Source organism: Antechinus flavipes, chromosome 3 (assembly GCF_016432865.1).
Source record: "Antechinus flavipes isolate AdamAnt ecotype Samford, QLD, Australia chromosome 3, AdamAnt_v2, whole genome shotgun sequence".
In the NCBI taxonomy this organism is placed as follows: domain Eukaryota; kingdom Metazoa; phylum Chordata; class Mammalia; order Dasyuromorphia; family Dasyuridae; genus Antechinus; species Antechinus flavipes.
Window position 1 is genome coordinate 560,958,990 of NC_067400.1, and position 18,230 is coordinate 560,977,219.

Consider the following 18,230-nt stretch of genomic DNA (forward strand, 5'->3'; position numbering starts at 1 on the left):
GATGGTCAGGATGACAGGATACAAGCCTAAGTGACTGGGGAGTGGTAGTATCCTAACAGTATCAGGAAAGTTAAGGCGTCCGAGGAGGATTTGGGGGGAAAATTAAGAGTTCAGTTTCAGAACAGAGTGAATGTAAAATGTCTCTGGAACATGCAGTTTGAAATATCCAATCTGCAGTTGGACATTGAGTCTGAAAGTCAGAAGAGAGGTTCAGGCTGGAGAAATGGATTTGAGAATCATCAGTATAGAGATGATTACAATCTAGGAGAGGCTGTGGAAATCACCAAGGGAAACAGTGAAGAGGGACAAGAGAAGATAGAGCTCGGGCTCTCACACAGTAACAGGCCCGACCTGGGTGAAAATCCAACAAAGCAGTCAGATCGGGAGGAGCAAAACTTGGGGGCAGCAGGGTCACAAAAACCTAGAGGAAGGAAAGTATCAAGAAGAACATGACTGACAGTGTCAAAAACTTCAGAGGTCAAGAAAAATGAGGACTGAGAAAAAAGCTATTAGATTAACAATTAAGAAATCATTGGTAACTTTAGAAAATGCAGTTTTGATTGAAAGACAAGGCTGGAAGCCAGGCTTTAGAGAATCAAGAAGATGGTGTGAAAAAAGAAAGTAAAAGCAATGATTGTGGACAGCCTTCTTAAGGAGTTCAGCCACAAGAGCAGGGGAGAGATAAGGGATGATGATTAACATGGATGGAAGGATCAAACAAGGTTTTTCTGAGGAAAGAGGTGCCAAGGGCATGTTTGTGGGCAAGAAGGAAATAGCCAGTAGAGACGAAGAGACTGAAGATTAATGAGAAAATAAAGTTTGCCTTGGCAAAGAAAACTGTACCCATTGAGGGATTAATGAATTCAGATAAAAATAATGATATACTGAGAAGCAAAGTTGTTCCAAAATTACAAAGATTCTCAAATGGAGATCGAATACTATAAGACAATCTTGTACTATGCTACACATGAAGAAAGACTAAGAAACATATCCAAGAGATAGCGATAAACATACTTTAGTCGCTTGGAACTCACCTGAAAAAAACCCCATTGCACTGTAATCACTGCATAAAAAACCCATGTACTATAAACAAGGGCAGATTAGAAAAATTGTTAAGGACACGCAACAATAATTATAAAGAGAAATCATGGTGGAGAGGGGGATCACCTTCCTCATCACCACCTGCAGCCACTGCTAACTGTCACCAACAGGCAAGCGAGAACAGGAGGCTTGGCGCACAGGCAGCATCTCCAGACCACTGGTCTTTAGAACAGTTCTCAAGTAATTAACAGAGGAGGTAACTCGGGGTTAAAAAGATCTCTACCCCTTGCCAACGGGTTGTTATCCACAGGGCCAGCAGTGCCAGGCAGATCAGGCCACTAGCACCATTTTCCAGTCATCAACTAGTGGAGACTGCCCAAGAACTCTGAGAAGGACAGAGGTTCTGAAACAGTCCCCTTAGCCATCATCCAGGGAGGCTACCTCTGAGCAGATACAGCTTGGCAATGGCTCCTGGAGGGAATGCAACTCAGACAGAAGAGTTCTTGTCACCAAAATCATTGGCACTGTCCAACATCAAGAACCAATATGGTATTGGTAGAAATGACATGAAAGAAGCCATGATTATCTGCTTTGCCACTGATGCATCCTAAGGACCATGGGACCTTTCTACTTGACTTGCCATTGGAACTTTCCATATGAGATCTGACTTTACTATCTTTATCTCTACAGGTTAGTACACAGTAAACATTTAACAAATGTTTTATTCACCCATTAATATTCCATATAATAAATATAGACTCATGAAGAATTGAAGAATGTGTGAACTAGGTGCTAAAGTATGCAAAAGAACTGACTACTGTAAGAAGATATGTTACATGATAAAAGTTTTTTTTTTAAATAAAGAAAAAGATAAATGTAAGGTTTGTTGTATAAGCCAAACTTCTTACTTCTTCCCAGTGACTTGGGATACTACTATAATCCAATTCCCTTGAGGAAACTGGAGTCTAGGGAGCTTAAATGATTTTTTCCCAAGTCCCAGAGGTCATAAGCATGAGAGGCAAGATTTGAATTCATAGTCAGTGCTCTTTTCACTGTACCACACTTCATCCCTCTGAATCAGAAGACCTGGTTTTGGTCCTGGCTTTGCCAGGCACAAGCTCAGTAATCTCAGGCAAAATCCTTTCTTTCTCTCTAAAATGTGGTAAAGTTCATACCATGTGCCTCACAGAATTGATCAAACAACTAGTCACTTTCTTAAAGTGCTGTTGTGTCTTAGGATGAAGTCTTGTATGAACATCAGCCACAATGACGGTGATGGTGACAATGACAAAGAAAAAATTGTAAATGATAGAGATAAGACTTGTTGACAACTTATATTTGGGGGACAAAGGAGAGGAATGAGTCAAAAAGAACCCAAAGTTTCCATGTATCCCTGTATTATCAGTCTTCATGTGATCCAAATCTCTCTGAAAGTCTAAGGGAGACTTTCTCCTATGATGAAAGAACTATGTCCAGAAATGCACCCCACCCCGACTCTCCCCACTGCCAACAAATACTTATGTGCTCTCCTTTATTCATGGAAGGGACACTAATGACTCCATTATATGATGCCAACTTTTTTTTTTTAAGAAATGGAAAAAGGCTGTTCAGAACTGCTCTCTTTCTAGTAAATTTATTTATTTTTAATACACATTGCTACATGAATGAATCATTTGATTTACATTCATTGTTCATAGTTCTTTTTCTGCATGGCATTTTCTGTCTATTAGTATTGTTTTGGATCACTGAACCACTAAGAACTAAACTTTTCATACTTGATCATCCCACATTCTTGCTGTTACTATGTACAGTGTATTTCTAGTTCTGTTTTTTTTGTTACCATCAAGTTCACATAAATCTTTCCAGGCCTTTCTAAAATCAGCTTATCATTTTTTTTATAAAACAATAATATTTCATTACCTTCATATACCCTAACTTGTTAGCCATTTCCCAAATGATAAGCATCTAATCATTTTCCAATTTTTTGCCACTACAAAAAGGGTTGGTACAAACATTTTTGCACATGTGGATCCTTTCCCCTTCTTTATGATTTCCTTGGGATACACACCCAGTAAAGACACTGCTGTAGAACTATTTCCTTCTGTAGCTAACTAATAATTTACATTAGGAGATGAATAGTCAGGAGATTGAATTTTTCTCAGCAAAATTAGTGCCTCTAAAGTAGATGCAAATCAGTAGGGGCAGTCTGGGATTAAATGAATTGGTTGTTTTACCTAATAAATAGGGTCAATTCTAAATGATCCTTAGCTCCTCTCCTTATTCAAAAAGCAACAGGAAAGAGGAAAAGCTTAGACATGAAATCATCACTTACCTGGCTGGACAATAACAATGACCTCTGTGGTGGCTTGGTGTCCTGCTGTATCAGTCACAGTGAGCTGATAGGTGTAGTCTCCTTCTTGCATTGCAGAAAGTTGCAGGGCTGGGGTTCTCACACCCTTTGTAAAAATACAGACACATGGAAAAGTGGAATCTCCAATTTATAATATAAGCAACTGATGGAAATCATTTATCCAATTTCCTAGACCTTATCTATTATCAAGGCTGGGACTACTAATTAAATTATAAACAGTAAATGTGGAGTGAAACATTTGGGGAACATCTGGTCAAAAACTTCCTATGTACAAATAGAGTTGCTGACTTCTTCAACACCAACATAAATTTGAATAAAGTCTTAGCTTCCTAAGGCAAAGGAAGACTCTGCTACAAAAGGGAAATGTGCAAAGAGGACAAATATTCAAATTAGAAAGACCACCACAAATATTAAGATAAATGTAAATATATGCTCTTTGTAAAAGTTCTCCTGTTCCTTTGAGGAGCAGACTCATCATGCTCCCAACAAATCTTTTAGAACTAAAAACCAACATTACTTCCCAATTCTGTATGTGTATTCATCACATAATAGTTTTGTTCAGGATTGGCAATACTAGAAAAATAATGCTAAATAACCATAGTTGGTTAGTGAGCTTTGTGTCCCTTCATTCTCTTCAACATCCTTCCCTCCAGCCCTCACAAACTTCCCCACTCCCAGAATCATAGAATTGGAAGGGATTCGAATGGCTACTTAGTCTGACTTTCCACTTCCTATAACGTAAACTATCTATACCAGGGGTCCTCAAACTACAGCCCGGGCCAGATGCAGCAGCTGAGGACGTTTATCCCCCTCACCCACGGCTATGAAGTTTCTTTATTTAAAGGCCCACAAAACAAAGTTTTTGTTTTTATTATAGTCCGGCCCTCCAACAGGCTGAGGGACAGTGAACTGGCCCCCTATTTGAGGACCCCTGATTCTATACCATGCATGACGGTAGCCTTTAGTGACAAGAAGTTCACTGCTATTTCAGTAAGAAGCCTGCTCCCTTGTTTGACATGTCTGTGTTGGAATGCTTTTTCTCATGCTGAGCTAAAACATACTTCCTTGTAACTTTTATCTACTCTCTTTCTCTAGTTCTAACCTCTGGAAACAAAGAAAATAAGTCTACTCTCACCCTTCTAGGTGCTAACTCTTTAAGAAGTCACTATTCACTTAGAAGAGAGAGCAGACTTATTCTCAATGTGCTAGGTCCTTTGCTTGGCACTATGGAAACAAAGATGAAAATAACTCAGGTTCTGTCCTCAAGAAGCTTACAGCTGGGGCAGGCTGAGGGAAGGAGATAGGACATGACACATTCACATAAGTAAAATACATGACATATGAAAGAGGCAAAGGAGAACATCCAAGTGGTTAAAGAAAATTTGATGAGGCAGGTATTTTCAGCTTGATGAGTATTCCTCTCTTACTTTTCTCTTTCAAACCTAAGTATATACTAATCATAAATTTATGTTTATATGCAATTAAAAGACACCACAAGCTCTTAGGAGGTTGTTTTAAAAGAAAAAGGCAGGGTGGGGTGGGAGGGAGAATAGGGAAAACATTTCTGTATGTATTCATGACTTTTAAATGGATCCTAGCAAATATAACTGAACAATTCTCTCTGAATGGATTGTGGCTACTCCTACCTGCATGTCCACAACTTTCCCTTTGCTGTTTGGGCTGAGAGACCACTCATAGCTGGCAATGCCATGGTCATCAGTGCTCTGATTCCCGTATAAGGTGATGGAGTTCTGAGGAAGGGTAATCACTTGGTTGGGGCCTGCATTGGCTACAGGAGGGTAATCCACTGCTTTGTTCACAGTCAGGTTGGCGGTGGTTGAACTGCTGGCTCCAAATGAATCCACCACTGTCAGCCTGCCAACCAGGAGGAAGGAGAAAAGGGCACAGGAATCAGAAGTTGGCTTTGGGTGAGAGGAGTAGGATTTAAAATTCCTCTGTTTTTTAACACTGTAGGATTTAAAATTCAATGCCAAGATGTTTATGACTGTATCAGTAAAGACTATTATGGTCTGAGACACTTGGGAGACAAAGAGATGATGCTCAGGTGCAGAGGGAAAGGCCCATTCTTATCCTTATGTTCTCTTATGAAAAACCAGAAGTAACAAAGGAAAGAACATGACACAGCAAAACTCCACATTGTTTTCTTAAAACTATATTCACATTTTATAGAAGTCTTCAGACAGAAACAGAAGTCAGAAAGCAAGAGACTAGCATTTTATCCAGTGCTCTGTACACAGTAGGAGTTTAATAAAAGCTTGCTGATGCCTCCTTAGCAGAAGCAGGTGCTTGGCAAAAAAGGAATTCCCTCACACCGTAACTCAACAATGAGTAATTTGCTAGTTTTAAATATATTTCCCAGGAATTAAGTTTTTAAACAAAATTATATTGACTTTTGTTTTTGCATTATGGTCATTTTTGCATAAGCAATGATCTTGCACTTCAGAACTTCGCAAATGTAACCTTCTCTTATAGCAACGAAAAAGTTAAGCAAAAGAACCTTTAATAAAAGGAGAACAGTTTAGAGGATGACCACAATAACATTAAGGAAAAGCCTCTCTGAAAGACTTTGGAAAGGTCCCTGGAAAGAAAGGGGTTGTGGCCGGAGAGGCAGGACCAGAAGATGCCATTTGAAGGCCAGCAGCTAGTGTGCTCACTGGTTTTTCCTGAATGTTAGAGGGTTTCTATGTGCTTAGTGTTAGTAAAGAGTGATGGAAAAACAAGACAGAAAAAAAGACAGAAAAGACATCAGTTAAACTAGAGGTTCTTAAACATGTGGCATCTTGAACCCCTTTGAGAGTCTGGTAACACCTATAATTCAATTCTCAGAATATTTTTAAATGCATAAAATAAAATGCATGGAATTACAAAAGAAAAGAATCATTGCAATGTAGTTATAAAACATAAAATTACAGGAGAACAATCATATTGCAATATAATTATTAAAAAGTTCATGGATCTCAGGTTAAGAACTGAATTTAAACAAAAAGGAAATGAAGAAGAGTACATAAATGAGACAATTTTGCTTCTTTTAAATTAATGTTACTGCTATTAATTCATGTTATTAAATTTAATTATGTACTTAAAAATAAAACCTAATCTGTAAATAACAGGAGTTTGTGGCTTCATGTACAATTTTTTTATTGTTATGTTTTTAAAAAATGTTATGTATTTTATTCTAAACTTTAGAAATAAGATAAGCATTTCCATAAGACAGAACAGAAAAAAATGACTCTACATCAAACCACAAATCTATTATATACAAATTGCTATTCCTTCTAAATATATAATAAAGTTATTGCATAATTTTTTCCCTCTTTTCTTCCTTTTCCCCCCTCTTTGCCATAAAGATAGCTACTATTAGACACAAATGTGTATGTGTGCATGTCTTTATGTAAAACTATTCCATACATACTTCTATTTATCAATTCTTTCTCTGGATATAGAATGTGTCTTCCTTCGCATGTCCTTTCAAGTTAATTTGGGTATAACAAATAAAATGTTTGTTCACTTACAAGTTGTTCTTAAAACAATACTGTTGCTACTATATATAATGTTCTCTCAATTCTACTTATTTTGTTCCTCATTACTTCAGTAAAGACTATCCATGTTTTTCAAACTTGAGCTCATTACTTTTTTCTTCTCAAATTTTTATTGATAGTTACATTGACTAATATCTTCTAGTACCCCTTTCTTTTTACAAGACCCACTCTATATAAAGATTTTTACAAAAAATTTCAATATTTTATTTTTTCAAATAATGCAAAGATAATTTTCAACATTTATTTTTGTTAAGACTTTTAAGTGTTCCAGTTTTTCCTCTCTCTTACTTTCCCCTTCCCCAAAATAGCAAGCAATTTGATAAAGATTAAATATGTGCAATTCTGTTAAACATATTTCCATGTCATGTTGTGCAAGAAAAATCAGACCAAAAGGGAAAAAAATCATGAAAAAGAAAAAAACCAAACAAACAAAAGGTAAAAATCCAATGCTTTGATCCACATTCAGTCTTCATAGCTCTTTCTCTGGATATGGATGGCATTTTCCATCTCAATAAAGGACTATTTTTTAAAAGAAAAAATAAAAGAACAAAGAGAAAAAAAACTAAACTGATAAACAATTTGGGAGTTTTGTTTTCTTATTCGGTTTCTAACTTTTGTTTTATTGGATTCACATGTAAAATTATAAGAGTTAGATTTATATTTTTATCTTTGTCTTTAATATGGCTTTCTTTTTCTGATTTGGGATTTTTATAAATCCACCCTCTTTAAAGATATTGTTTCTTAAGTTATTTTTGCTCAACTGATTTTTAAAAAAACCCTTTTTTCATAGGTTCTCTTTTCTCTACCCTTATATTCCTCCTCCATTCCCCAACTGATAAATGATCAAAGGACATGAATAGGCAGTTTTCAGAAGAAATCAAAGAAATCAACAGTCAGATAAAAAAAATACTGTAAATTGTTATGGATTAGAAAAATGCAAACCAAAACAATTACAAGATACCACCCACCTCATACCCATCAGATTGGCCAATGTGAGAGAGGAAAAGAAAATGACAAATGTTAGAGGAGATGTGAATATAGGGACACCAAAGCACTGCTGGTAGAATTCTGATTGGTCCAACCATTCTGGAGAACAATTTAGAACCATGCCCAAATGGCAAATTCTTTAATCCTTCAATACCACCACTAAGTCTGTATATTGAAGAGAGCCAAGAAAAAAAGAAAAAGACCCACATTTATCTGAATATCCATGGCAGCTCTTTTTATGGTGGCAAAGATTGAAAATTTGGGAGACGCCCATCAAATGTGGAATGGCTGAATAAGTTATGACATACAATTGTAATGGAATACCACTCTCTATAAAAAATAAGGATAGTTTCAAAAAAATCTGAGAAAACATATTCAAATTGGTTAAAAAATGAAGTGAATAGAATCAGCAGAGCATTATATACAGAAACAGTAATACTGTAATTATAGTCAACTAATTATAGTCAACTATGAAGACACAAACTACCCAAGGCAACTCTAAAGGACTCATGATGAAAAACACCATTTACCTCTGGAGAGAGAACTGAATATAGATAGAAGAAACTGTTTTTCACTTTCACCATTGTTTGCTTTCCTCCTCTCTTTCCCCATCAATACAGCTAAAACATAAATGCCTTGAGTAACTTCACAGGTGCAAGGGATATCATATTGCTTGCCTTCTCAATGGGTAGGAGATGAATATCATATTGCTTGCCTTCTCAATGGGTAGGAAAGGGGGAAAGAATCTGGAACTCAAAAAAAAAAAAAAAAAAAAAAGCACTATAAATATTCTTCCATTCTCCCTACCCCTTCTGTTTGTCATCCTTTCCCCTAGCTTTTGGAATTTAGTTATAAATTCCTTTTTCATATTTTAAGTTTCCCTTCCTTTTTTTCCCTCCATGAGTTGATTAAAGTCCTCTCTTCCTATTCTCTTTTAGCTTATTGTTAGTTTTAAAATATTCTGCCTTTTTCTTAGAATGATTTCTTTACTGTGTTATTTTCATTAATACTCTTTTCTATCTATACTAAACTCTTATTCTTTCATTCATGGCACTTATACAACTTTATTTCTTCTTTACTCTGTGTTTCTCATAGAATTAAAGATTTTTCTCTTTTGCTTCTTTGGAGAAATGTCGGAAGGCAAATTCCAATTTTTCAATTTTGTTGATTATTTCTCCCTTCTATCTCATACCTTTTGCTTTGAAGAGTCTTATTTATCTCTTGTAACATTTGGAAATATCCTGCTATGGTGATTCCATACTCTTGGAAATCCAAAGTCTTTGCTGCCTCATCATATGTTGCTTTATTTTTCTTTTGTCTTATTATATTTACTCAAGAGATTTCTGGATTTGTTTAGATGCCATCTTCTCATTCTGTTATCGATAGCTAACCTTTTAATTTATCTTCATGCACTTGGTTTTCTTCTAAGTTTAATTTTTTTTTAGGTTAGACATGTACATTCTTTTTTATATATTTCCATATGAATCACGTTGGGAGAAGAAAATCAGAGCAAAAGAGAAAAATCATGAGAAAAAAAAAAAAAACAGAAGAAAGAAAAAAAGGTGAAAATAGTATATGTAGATTTGTGTTAAGTCTCCTTCTATCTGGATATGATTGGCATTTTCCATCCAAAGTTTATTGGAATTGCCTTGGATCACAGAATTGCTGAGAAGAGTCAAGTCTAACATAGTTGACCATCATACAATCTTGCTGTTACTATGTACGTTTTCCTGGTTCTGCTTGTTACAGTCGGCATCAATTCACGTAAACTTTTCTGGCATTTCTAAAATTAATCTGTTCATTTTTTCTAATAAAACAATAGTACTCCATTACTTTCACATACCATAACTTATTCAGTGTTTCCCCAACTGATGTGCATCCACTCAGATTCCAATTCTTTGCCACCACAAAAAGAGTGCTGCTTCCCTTCTTTTATGATTTTTTGGGGATACAGATCCAGTGGCACAGCTGAATCAAAGGATAAAGGGTATGCACAGTTTTATAGCCTTTTGAGCATAGCTCCAAATTGTTCTCCAAAATGGTTGGATAATTTCACACAACTCCACCAACAATGCAACAGTGTCTCAATTTTCCCACATTTCTTCCAATACTTAGCATGATCTCCTGTCATTTTAGTCAATTTGACAGGTGTGAAACGATATCTCAGAGTTGCTTTAATTTGCATTTCTCTAAATAATAGTGACTTAAAGCATTTTTTTCATATGACTAGAGGAGGGTTTAATTTCTTCATCTGAGAACTGTCTGTTTATATTTGTTGACCATTTATCAATTGGGAATGACTTATATTCTTATAAATTTGGCTCAATTCTATATATATTTTAGAAATGAGACCTTTATAAGAAATATTGGTTGTAAAAATTGTTTCCTAGCTTCCTGCTTCCTTTCTAATCTTGGTTACATTGATTTTGTTTGACACTCAACTTTTTTTTTTTTTAAATAGCTTTTTACTTTCAAAGTACATGCAAAGATAGTTTTTAATATTCTCCCTTGCACAATCTTGTGTTACAAATTTTTCTCCCTCCCTTCTCCTCACTCCCCTCCCCTAGAGAAGATTAAACATTGCACTCAATCTTTTAAACAGAACTTTCTTCTACAATCTTTCTTAACTTCAAACTTTTTTCTTTTATCTCCCTATCATTGAGTTTCTGATTTCTTTTCTTTTGATGGCAGATCTCCTGAAGCTTGGAACTCTCTGCCTCTTCCCATACCACACTGGAAAATTCACTTTTCATTAGCCTCAGTTCTTATACCAAGTGAATCCAGTAAGTATAGAACAGGTCCCAGCTAGAGTCTAGTCTCTTTTCCTTCTGGCATGGTGTAGAACTCCACACATTGGTGCCCTGTTCCAGTTCTCTCTGGTCTACAATTCAATGTATGAGATGTCCCAGGCTGACCAAGCTTCTGATTTCCTAGACCTCCACTTCCTCTATGATCCTTCCAAACCATTCTCTCACTATGCTATGATACCACAGGATGTCTAATTTGAAAGCAAACCTCAGTGCCACTTGAGAAAAGCCAATTTCATTTCTCTGGGAGGATGGTGGTAGCAAGGTTTGGTGCTTCTCTTGGTTGAATGAGATGTTGATGAATCTCCATGGGGCTTAAGAGTTCTGAAAGAAGCCATTTGCTCTCACCTCCTGCCACCACGATATCTGAGTTCATCATTTCTCCTTTTAAACAACTTGATAAGTATAAAATAATATCTTAAGGTTGGTTTTATTTGCATTTCTCTAATCAATAAGGCTTTAAAGCATTTTTTCAAATGATTATAAACTGCTTTGATTTCTTCATTGGAAAACTGCCTGTTCATATTCTTTGACTATTTTTCAATTGGGGAATGATTCTTATTCTTAATATATTTGACACTGTTACTTGTATGTTGGAATGTTTGATGATTATTCAGTTCATAATTAAAAACAAAACTGAAAAACAACTAATAGAGATCAAGCCAGACAAAAGTAGGCAATGGAGGTTAAGGTCTCTTGCTTACCATATACCTTTCAGCTGAACAGTCATGAAAGAAAGGCAGGAAAAAAGTTCCTGCTCTTGAGGAGCTTAAAGCTTAGCAAAGGGAGATGTGTGTCTGTGTGTGTGTGTGGAAGATGTAGTGGGTGGGGGGCATACACACATATCCATCCATATACATGGTCTCCCCTTCATATCCACATATACATTCATGCTTGCTCTCTCTTCACACCTACACAACACATACCACAAACCCACACCCACATATCTCCCCTCACCCCATGGTCTTCCTACACACATGTTCTCTCTTTATAGACCCACAATATACACGTGTATATTTGTGTATGTTTGTATGTAGACATACATAAAGCAGAAACAAGATAATTTTGATGGCTTCCCCTTAAAAGTACAACCAGTGAGGGTTCCAATAGAAAAGCTTCCATGCAAAAGGTGCTCAAGTTAGGCCTTGGTTTTTAGGGGTCATTAGAAGCACAGAGAAAAGCAATCACATTTCAGGTACGGCAAAGGAGTCAGCCAGATTAAAGGCATGAAGACAGGAGAAAATCCATAAGAAGAAGATTAGTCTGACTGGACTGCAGTGTTAAGTAAAGGGGTTTATTAAGGCTAGAAAAGAAGATCAGATTCAGGTTGTGAATGGCTTTAAATGCCAACTATAAGAGCTTACACAATTCCAGGAGCAAAAGCGAGCCATTAGGGTTTCCTGTGCAGGGGCATGACAGTCGGGTCTGTATTTGAAGATGAGCTGGAGTGGAGAAGAGACTTGTACCAGGGAGCCCCAGAAGGAGGCTATTATAACTGTAGGAGAAGTGAGGAGGGCCTGAAGTTGTGTGACCAGAGAGAAGGTGCCAGACAGGAGGGGTGATGGTGAGGCTGACAAGCCAAGATTTAACGAACATTATGTGCAGGGGAGGATGCTTATGGGGAGTGAGAGTAAGACGTTAGGATGACACCAGAGTTGTGAATGAGGGTGACTACCAGGAGGCTCATGCCCTTGCCAGAGAGGGAATCTCATAATCTTACACCTCCCTAGAAAGGTGGACACTTGGCTACAAAGCCTGGTTCTTTTCATGGTACAGAAAGAAGAATGGATGGTTGGTGGCAGATCATCTAGCATGCCCCCTTCCACCTATAGTTGTAAGAGATGATGTTTCTGAAAGGGAACTTTTTCTAAATAGTAGGAATGGCAAATACATACATGTAAATCAGCTAATACTTTAAAAATAAATTTTAGAAGAAAAATCCAGAGTAGCTTTGGCCAATTCTCTCATTCCCTGTTGTTTTCACAGGTTTTCCCCCAGATCCCACTAGTCTGTTGCACTAAAGAAAAAGCAAGTTACAGATGGCAAAATAGCAGCTAACCACCCTCTCTGCCATTATAACCAAACAGTTTCTGGCTTGCCTACAGAGTTACTATGACCAAGAAGCAGCTGATTACAGACTTTAGAAATGATGCTACTCTTACGCAAATTAAAGTGGAGGAAAGGAAGAGGTGAATGAATCACATAATTTTAAAACTAAAAGGAATTCTGGAGAATATCTAACTTAATCCTATTCTGAAGCTAGTGAAACTTAGGCACAGAAAGGAGACCTGCTCCTTGTCGCAAATTATTTGTCACATATGTGAAGAACCAACTTTGGTCCTACCAACATTAAAAGGAAAAAAAGTAAACATAGCCAATGTGAACTATAAAAATCCCTCAGTACTAAATGGGAGCTGAAAAGTCTCTTAAGCTACCACTTTAAATACTAGTTGACCTGGTGAAGATTGGGATTCATCAAGTTTCATTTCTCCAAAGCCATGAGAGTGAGAAGGTGAGAAAAAAGGATAAAGAAATATGCTGCTAATGCTGGGAGTCCCAATGAAGTCCTTGAATGGAGAAGAATAAAATACTGTTACTTTCCTTGGTAGGAGTCCTAGAAAATAGGGCTGGCGGGTGGGGATAAGGGTGAGAAGAGTGGCAAGACAATGGCAAACAGTCTTATCAAGGTTAGAGATAAATCTACTGGTAGACACAAATTTGATGGTTGGAGATCTTTGTTTTCAATATGTGATTTACCAGGAATCAGAGAAAGCTGATAGAATCTAAAATGGCATTTTCAAGCAAAATCTACAATGGATTTCATTTCAGTTTAAAGTCTGGTGAGCTTTTCCTGAGGTAGCCGACTGGATTGTGTCTTACCTGAAGGTATAGTTTCCCGGGACCAGGTTGGTCAGTTTTAATATGGCTGTGTCTTCAGATACCTTTTCTTCTCTCAGGGGTCCCTTCAGTTCTTCCCAGTGGTATCGAACAATTTTATCATCATCAGTGCTTTCTGATCACAAAGAAACCTCACATGTACACGTGGTGCTCTCTTTGCACATCATTCTCATACACACTAGGAACTACAGTCTCACTTGAAATTATTTTTCTCCTAGCAATGCTAGATTATTCAGATAGTCTAAAGTACCTGCCATTGCAGCACAGGTGTAAGCAACCTGTAGTCTCAGGCTGCTTCTTCCAAAGGCAATGGCTAGTAGCCTTCTACTCACTTATCTCTCAATATGGCATCTCTTTTCTCTCTCTCCCTTCCTTCTATCCTATCTCCTTTCCCCACCCCCCATCTTCTACCTCTGCTGCCAGCATTACTCCTAAAAGAAGTTTTAACCTGGTTCATGGCATTAGGGACTAGAAAGATCCATGAAAAATAATCCGCATGTACTAAGAAAGGAAGGCTGGGTAATATCTTCACAGAACTCAATCAAGCTTCTATTATGAATGGCCTAAAGACCTATAACACTATCTGAATAATGGTGAAGGATTCAAAATTCTGTTCTTCATCCTTCAACAGAATCTATTTCCAAGAGCAAGAAAACACTGGTTAATCTAGGAGAAGATAAATAGGAAGCTCAGTGAATGGTAGAGAAAGCTTTCTAGGTAAGGTTTCTGCATATTTTGTCTATTATTTACTCTGTTCCTATGGGAATAATTCTTGTGATATCAGCATGTTCTCAATTTAAGTGGTAGGAAAAAAACTAGGTAAATGTTTAAAATCATGAAACTCCAACTAAAAGAATTTTAAGTTAACTGTGCTGCCTTTCCACCCCTTTATAAGATGTTTTAAATCTACTCCAATTCTATAATTAAGGGCTTTAACTACCTTAGGCTATGAAAGAGCAGCCCAAAGTGATGTCCCTGGGCTGCACACCTTGCTCCTACAGGGCACTCATTCTGACAGATTGCAGAAGCATACATTAGGGAAAGTACTTACGGTTGCCATCAATAACTGTGGAAGTGGTTGGCAGAGAGATCTCCTGGAATTGTGGTGACACAACAGCAACAGGAGGCTGATTAACATGGGGTTCTGCAAGAAAAATGACCCAATAATATAAGGAGAACATATAAGATAAAGAAGAACCTGTTGGACTCCAGTGATAAGAGTTCAATAAGCCTCTAAACTAGCCACTGGGAATTATTGGGGGAAAAGTAGGAAGGAAGGAACATAAGGCTCCTGTAGGCCATATCCAGGTAATCAATTTAAGAGATGTTACTCTCAGGAAAGATCAAGAGACTATGAATTCCAACTTGTAAAAACTCTGCTCATATCCAAATCTAACTTAGCACCCTTCAGCCTGAGCCAAGGCTTCTTACTATGCTGCTGTGGGTTATATAGAAAATGAATGACATTCCAGCAGCAGAAGAGAGATCACCTAAGAATGGGCTGTGGTGAGTCTCCTACACCAATGCTCTTTAGGCTACATGAGGAAGACTGTGAATACTTTCCCAACAATCACATGATCACAGCTTATGAAATGGAATGATCTTATCTCTATAGATATAACTATTAGTCTTGTATAGCAAGTATCTTTATGGCTGTAAAGTCCAGATATACTCTCTTTTCTTTTGTAAATGATCAGTCAGGCTCTATTTTTGGTTAAGCAAAAGACAAACTGCTCAGAACCTAGAAGGAAGAGCTTAAAATGTCTGAATTAAGGCCTGGAAAGATACAAAGCTCAAGGAGAGAAAGAAGACAATCCCTGAACCAAAGTCTCAATGGGAATGGAAGTGACCCTAAGTTTTCAGTGGCTCAACTGGCAGAGCACAAGTTCTGACAAACTTTGTAAAGCTGGAAAATCTTTGGTTATAAAACATAAAACGCTGTCTGATGTCTGAGGATCAATTTAACTAAGCACACAGAGGCTCAATACCAAGGACAAAACATAAATAGTCCTCTGGTCTCTCTGGCCCTATTCTGCCTCCTCAGGGACCGTTTCTTCAGCAGTTATTTCTCTTCTGACCAGGTACTGTAGGTCAACAGGGACATGGGTCCATAATTCAAGAGGAGAAAGAGATTAGGCTGGATTATGTTTGAGAGCTTATGGGATGCTTTCAATGAACCCAGATGGCCCTGCTGCCACAAAACTCATTTCTTTAGCACTGATAGAACTAATATAGAATAAGCAGAGAAAAGTCTCATATACATTGGCTGGATAGTGTATAGAAAAGATAAGTTGAAGATAACCATCAGATAAAGAATAAACAGCTATGTCTTCTATGTGCCAGGCACTGTGCAAAGCATGTTTTATTTTTAATTTTTATTTATTTATTTTTTGTAATAACTTTTTATTGACAGAACCCATGCCAGGGTAATTTTTTACAGCATTATCCCTTGCACTCACTTCTGTTCCGATTTTTCTCCTCCCTTCCTCCACTTCCTCCCCCAGATAGCAAGCAATCCTTTACATGTTGAATAGGTTATAGTATATTCTAGATACAATATATGTGTTCAGAACCGAACAGTTCCCTTGTTGCACAGGGAGAATTGGATTCAGAAGGTATAAATAACCCGGGAAGAAAAACAAAAATGCAAGCAGTTTATATTCATTTCCCAGTGTTCTTTCTCTGGGTGTAGCTGCTTCTGTCCATCTTTGATCAATTAAGGTTCTCTTTATCGAAGAGATCCACTTCCATCAGAATACATCCTCAAACAGTATCATTGTTGAGGTATATAATGATCTCCTTGTTCTGCTCATTTCACTTAGCATCAGTTCATGTAAGTCTCGCCAGTCCTCTCTGTATTCATCCTGCTGGTCATTCCTTACAGAACAATAATATTCCATAATATTCATATACCACAATTTACTCAACCATTCTCCAATTGATGGACATCCTTTCATTTTCCAGCTTCTAGCCACTACAAACAGGGGTGCCACAAACATTTTGGCACATACAGGTCCCTTTCCCTTCTTTAGTATCTCTTTGGGGTATAAGCTCAGTAGTAACACTGCTGGATCAAAGGGTATGCACAGTTTGATAACTTTTTGAGCATAGTTCCAAATTGCTCTCCAGAATGGCTGGATGTGTTCACAATTCCACCAACAATGTATCAGTGTCCCTGTTTTCCAACATCCCCTCCAACATTCCATATTATCTTTCCTTGTCATTCTAGCCAATCTGATAGGTGTATAGTGGTATCTCAGAGGTCTTAATTTGCATTTCTCTGATTAATAATGATTTGAAGCATATTTTCATATGTCTATAAATAGTTTCAATTTCTTCATCTGAGAATTGTCTGTTCATATCCTCTGACCATTTATCAATTGGAGAATGGTTTGATTTCTTATAAATTAGAGTCAATTCTCTATATATTTTGGAAATGAGGCCTTTATCAGAACCTTTGATTGTAAAAATGTTTTCCCAGTTTATTGTTTCCCTTCTAATCTTGTCTGCATTTGTTTTGTTTGTACAAAAACTTTTCAATTTGACATAATCAAAATTTTCTATTTTGTGGTCAGAAGTGATCTCTAGTTCTTCTTTGGTCATAAATTCCTCCCTCTTCCACAGGTCTGAGAGCTAAACTATCCTATGCTCTTCCAATTTATTTATAATCTCATTCTTTATGCCTAGGTCATGAACCCATTTTGACCTTATCTTGGTGTACGGTGTTAAGTGTGGGTCAATACCTAGTTTCTGCCATACTAATTTCCAATTTTCCCAGTAATTTTTGTCAAATAATGCATTCTTATCCCAGAAACTGGGGTCTTTGGGTTTGTCAAACACTATATTATTAAAGTTATTGGCTATTTTGTCCTTTGAACCTAACCTATTCGATTGATCAATTAGTCTATTTCTTAGCCAATACCAGATGGTTTTATTAACTGCTGCTTTATAATATAATTTTAGATCTGGTACAGCTAGGCCACCTTCATTTGATTTTTTTTTTATTAATTCCCTTGTAATTCTTGATCTTTTGTTTTTCCATATGAACTTTGTTGTTATTTTTTCTAGTTCATCAAAGTAGTTTTTTGGGAGTCTGATTGGTATAGCGCTAAATAAATAGATTAATTTAGGTAGTATTGTCATCTTTATTATATTTGCTCGCCCAATCCAAGAGCATTTAATATTTTTCCAGTTGGTTAGATCAGACTTAATTTGTGTGGAAAGTGTTTTGTAGTTTTGCTCATAAAGTTTCTGATTTTCCCTTGGCAGATAGATTCCTAAATATTTTATACAATCAGTAGTTACTTTAAATGGAACAAAGCATGTTTTATAAATACTGTCTCACTTGAGCTTCATGACAGTTCTGGAAGACAGAAGGTATTATTATTATTCCTATTTTACGTTGAAGAAAAAGAAGTAAAGATTAAGTGACTTGACCCCAAAGTTACACAGCTAGTAAGTGTTTGAGGCTTGGGTTTGAGTCTGAACTTGGCTTTTCTGACTCTAAATACAGTGTGGCATAGGAATGGTTGTGATCTTCCTTGGTAAAAAGAGCATCAAAGCCAT

General features: G+C 36.9%; 1 protein-coding gene across 4 annotated transcripts in view; it reads right to left on the bottom strand.

The window, feature by feature from the left end:
- The window catches only part of KIAA0319L (KIAA0319 like), a 92,235-nt gene that overhangs the window by 24,262 nt on the left and 49,743 nt on the right, over positions 1-18,230 (bottom strand). For all 4 annotated transcript variants that reach the window (XM_051987660.1, XM_051987661.1, XM_051987658.1 and 1 more), the window contains exons 8-11: positions 14,716-14,808; positions 13,647-13,779; positions 5,059-5,287; positions 3,374-3,497 (exon numbers count right to left, since the gene is read on the bottom strand). In XM_051987660.1, the coding sequence (XP_051843620.1) occupies positions 3,374-3,497; positions 5,059-5,287; positions 13,647-13,779; positions 14,716-14,808 (579 nt within the window). The remainder of the gene's footprint in view (positions 1-3,373; positions 3,498-5,058; positions 5,288-13,646; positions 13,780-14,715; positions 14,809-18,230) is intronic.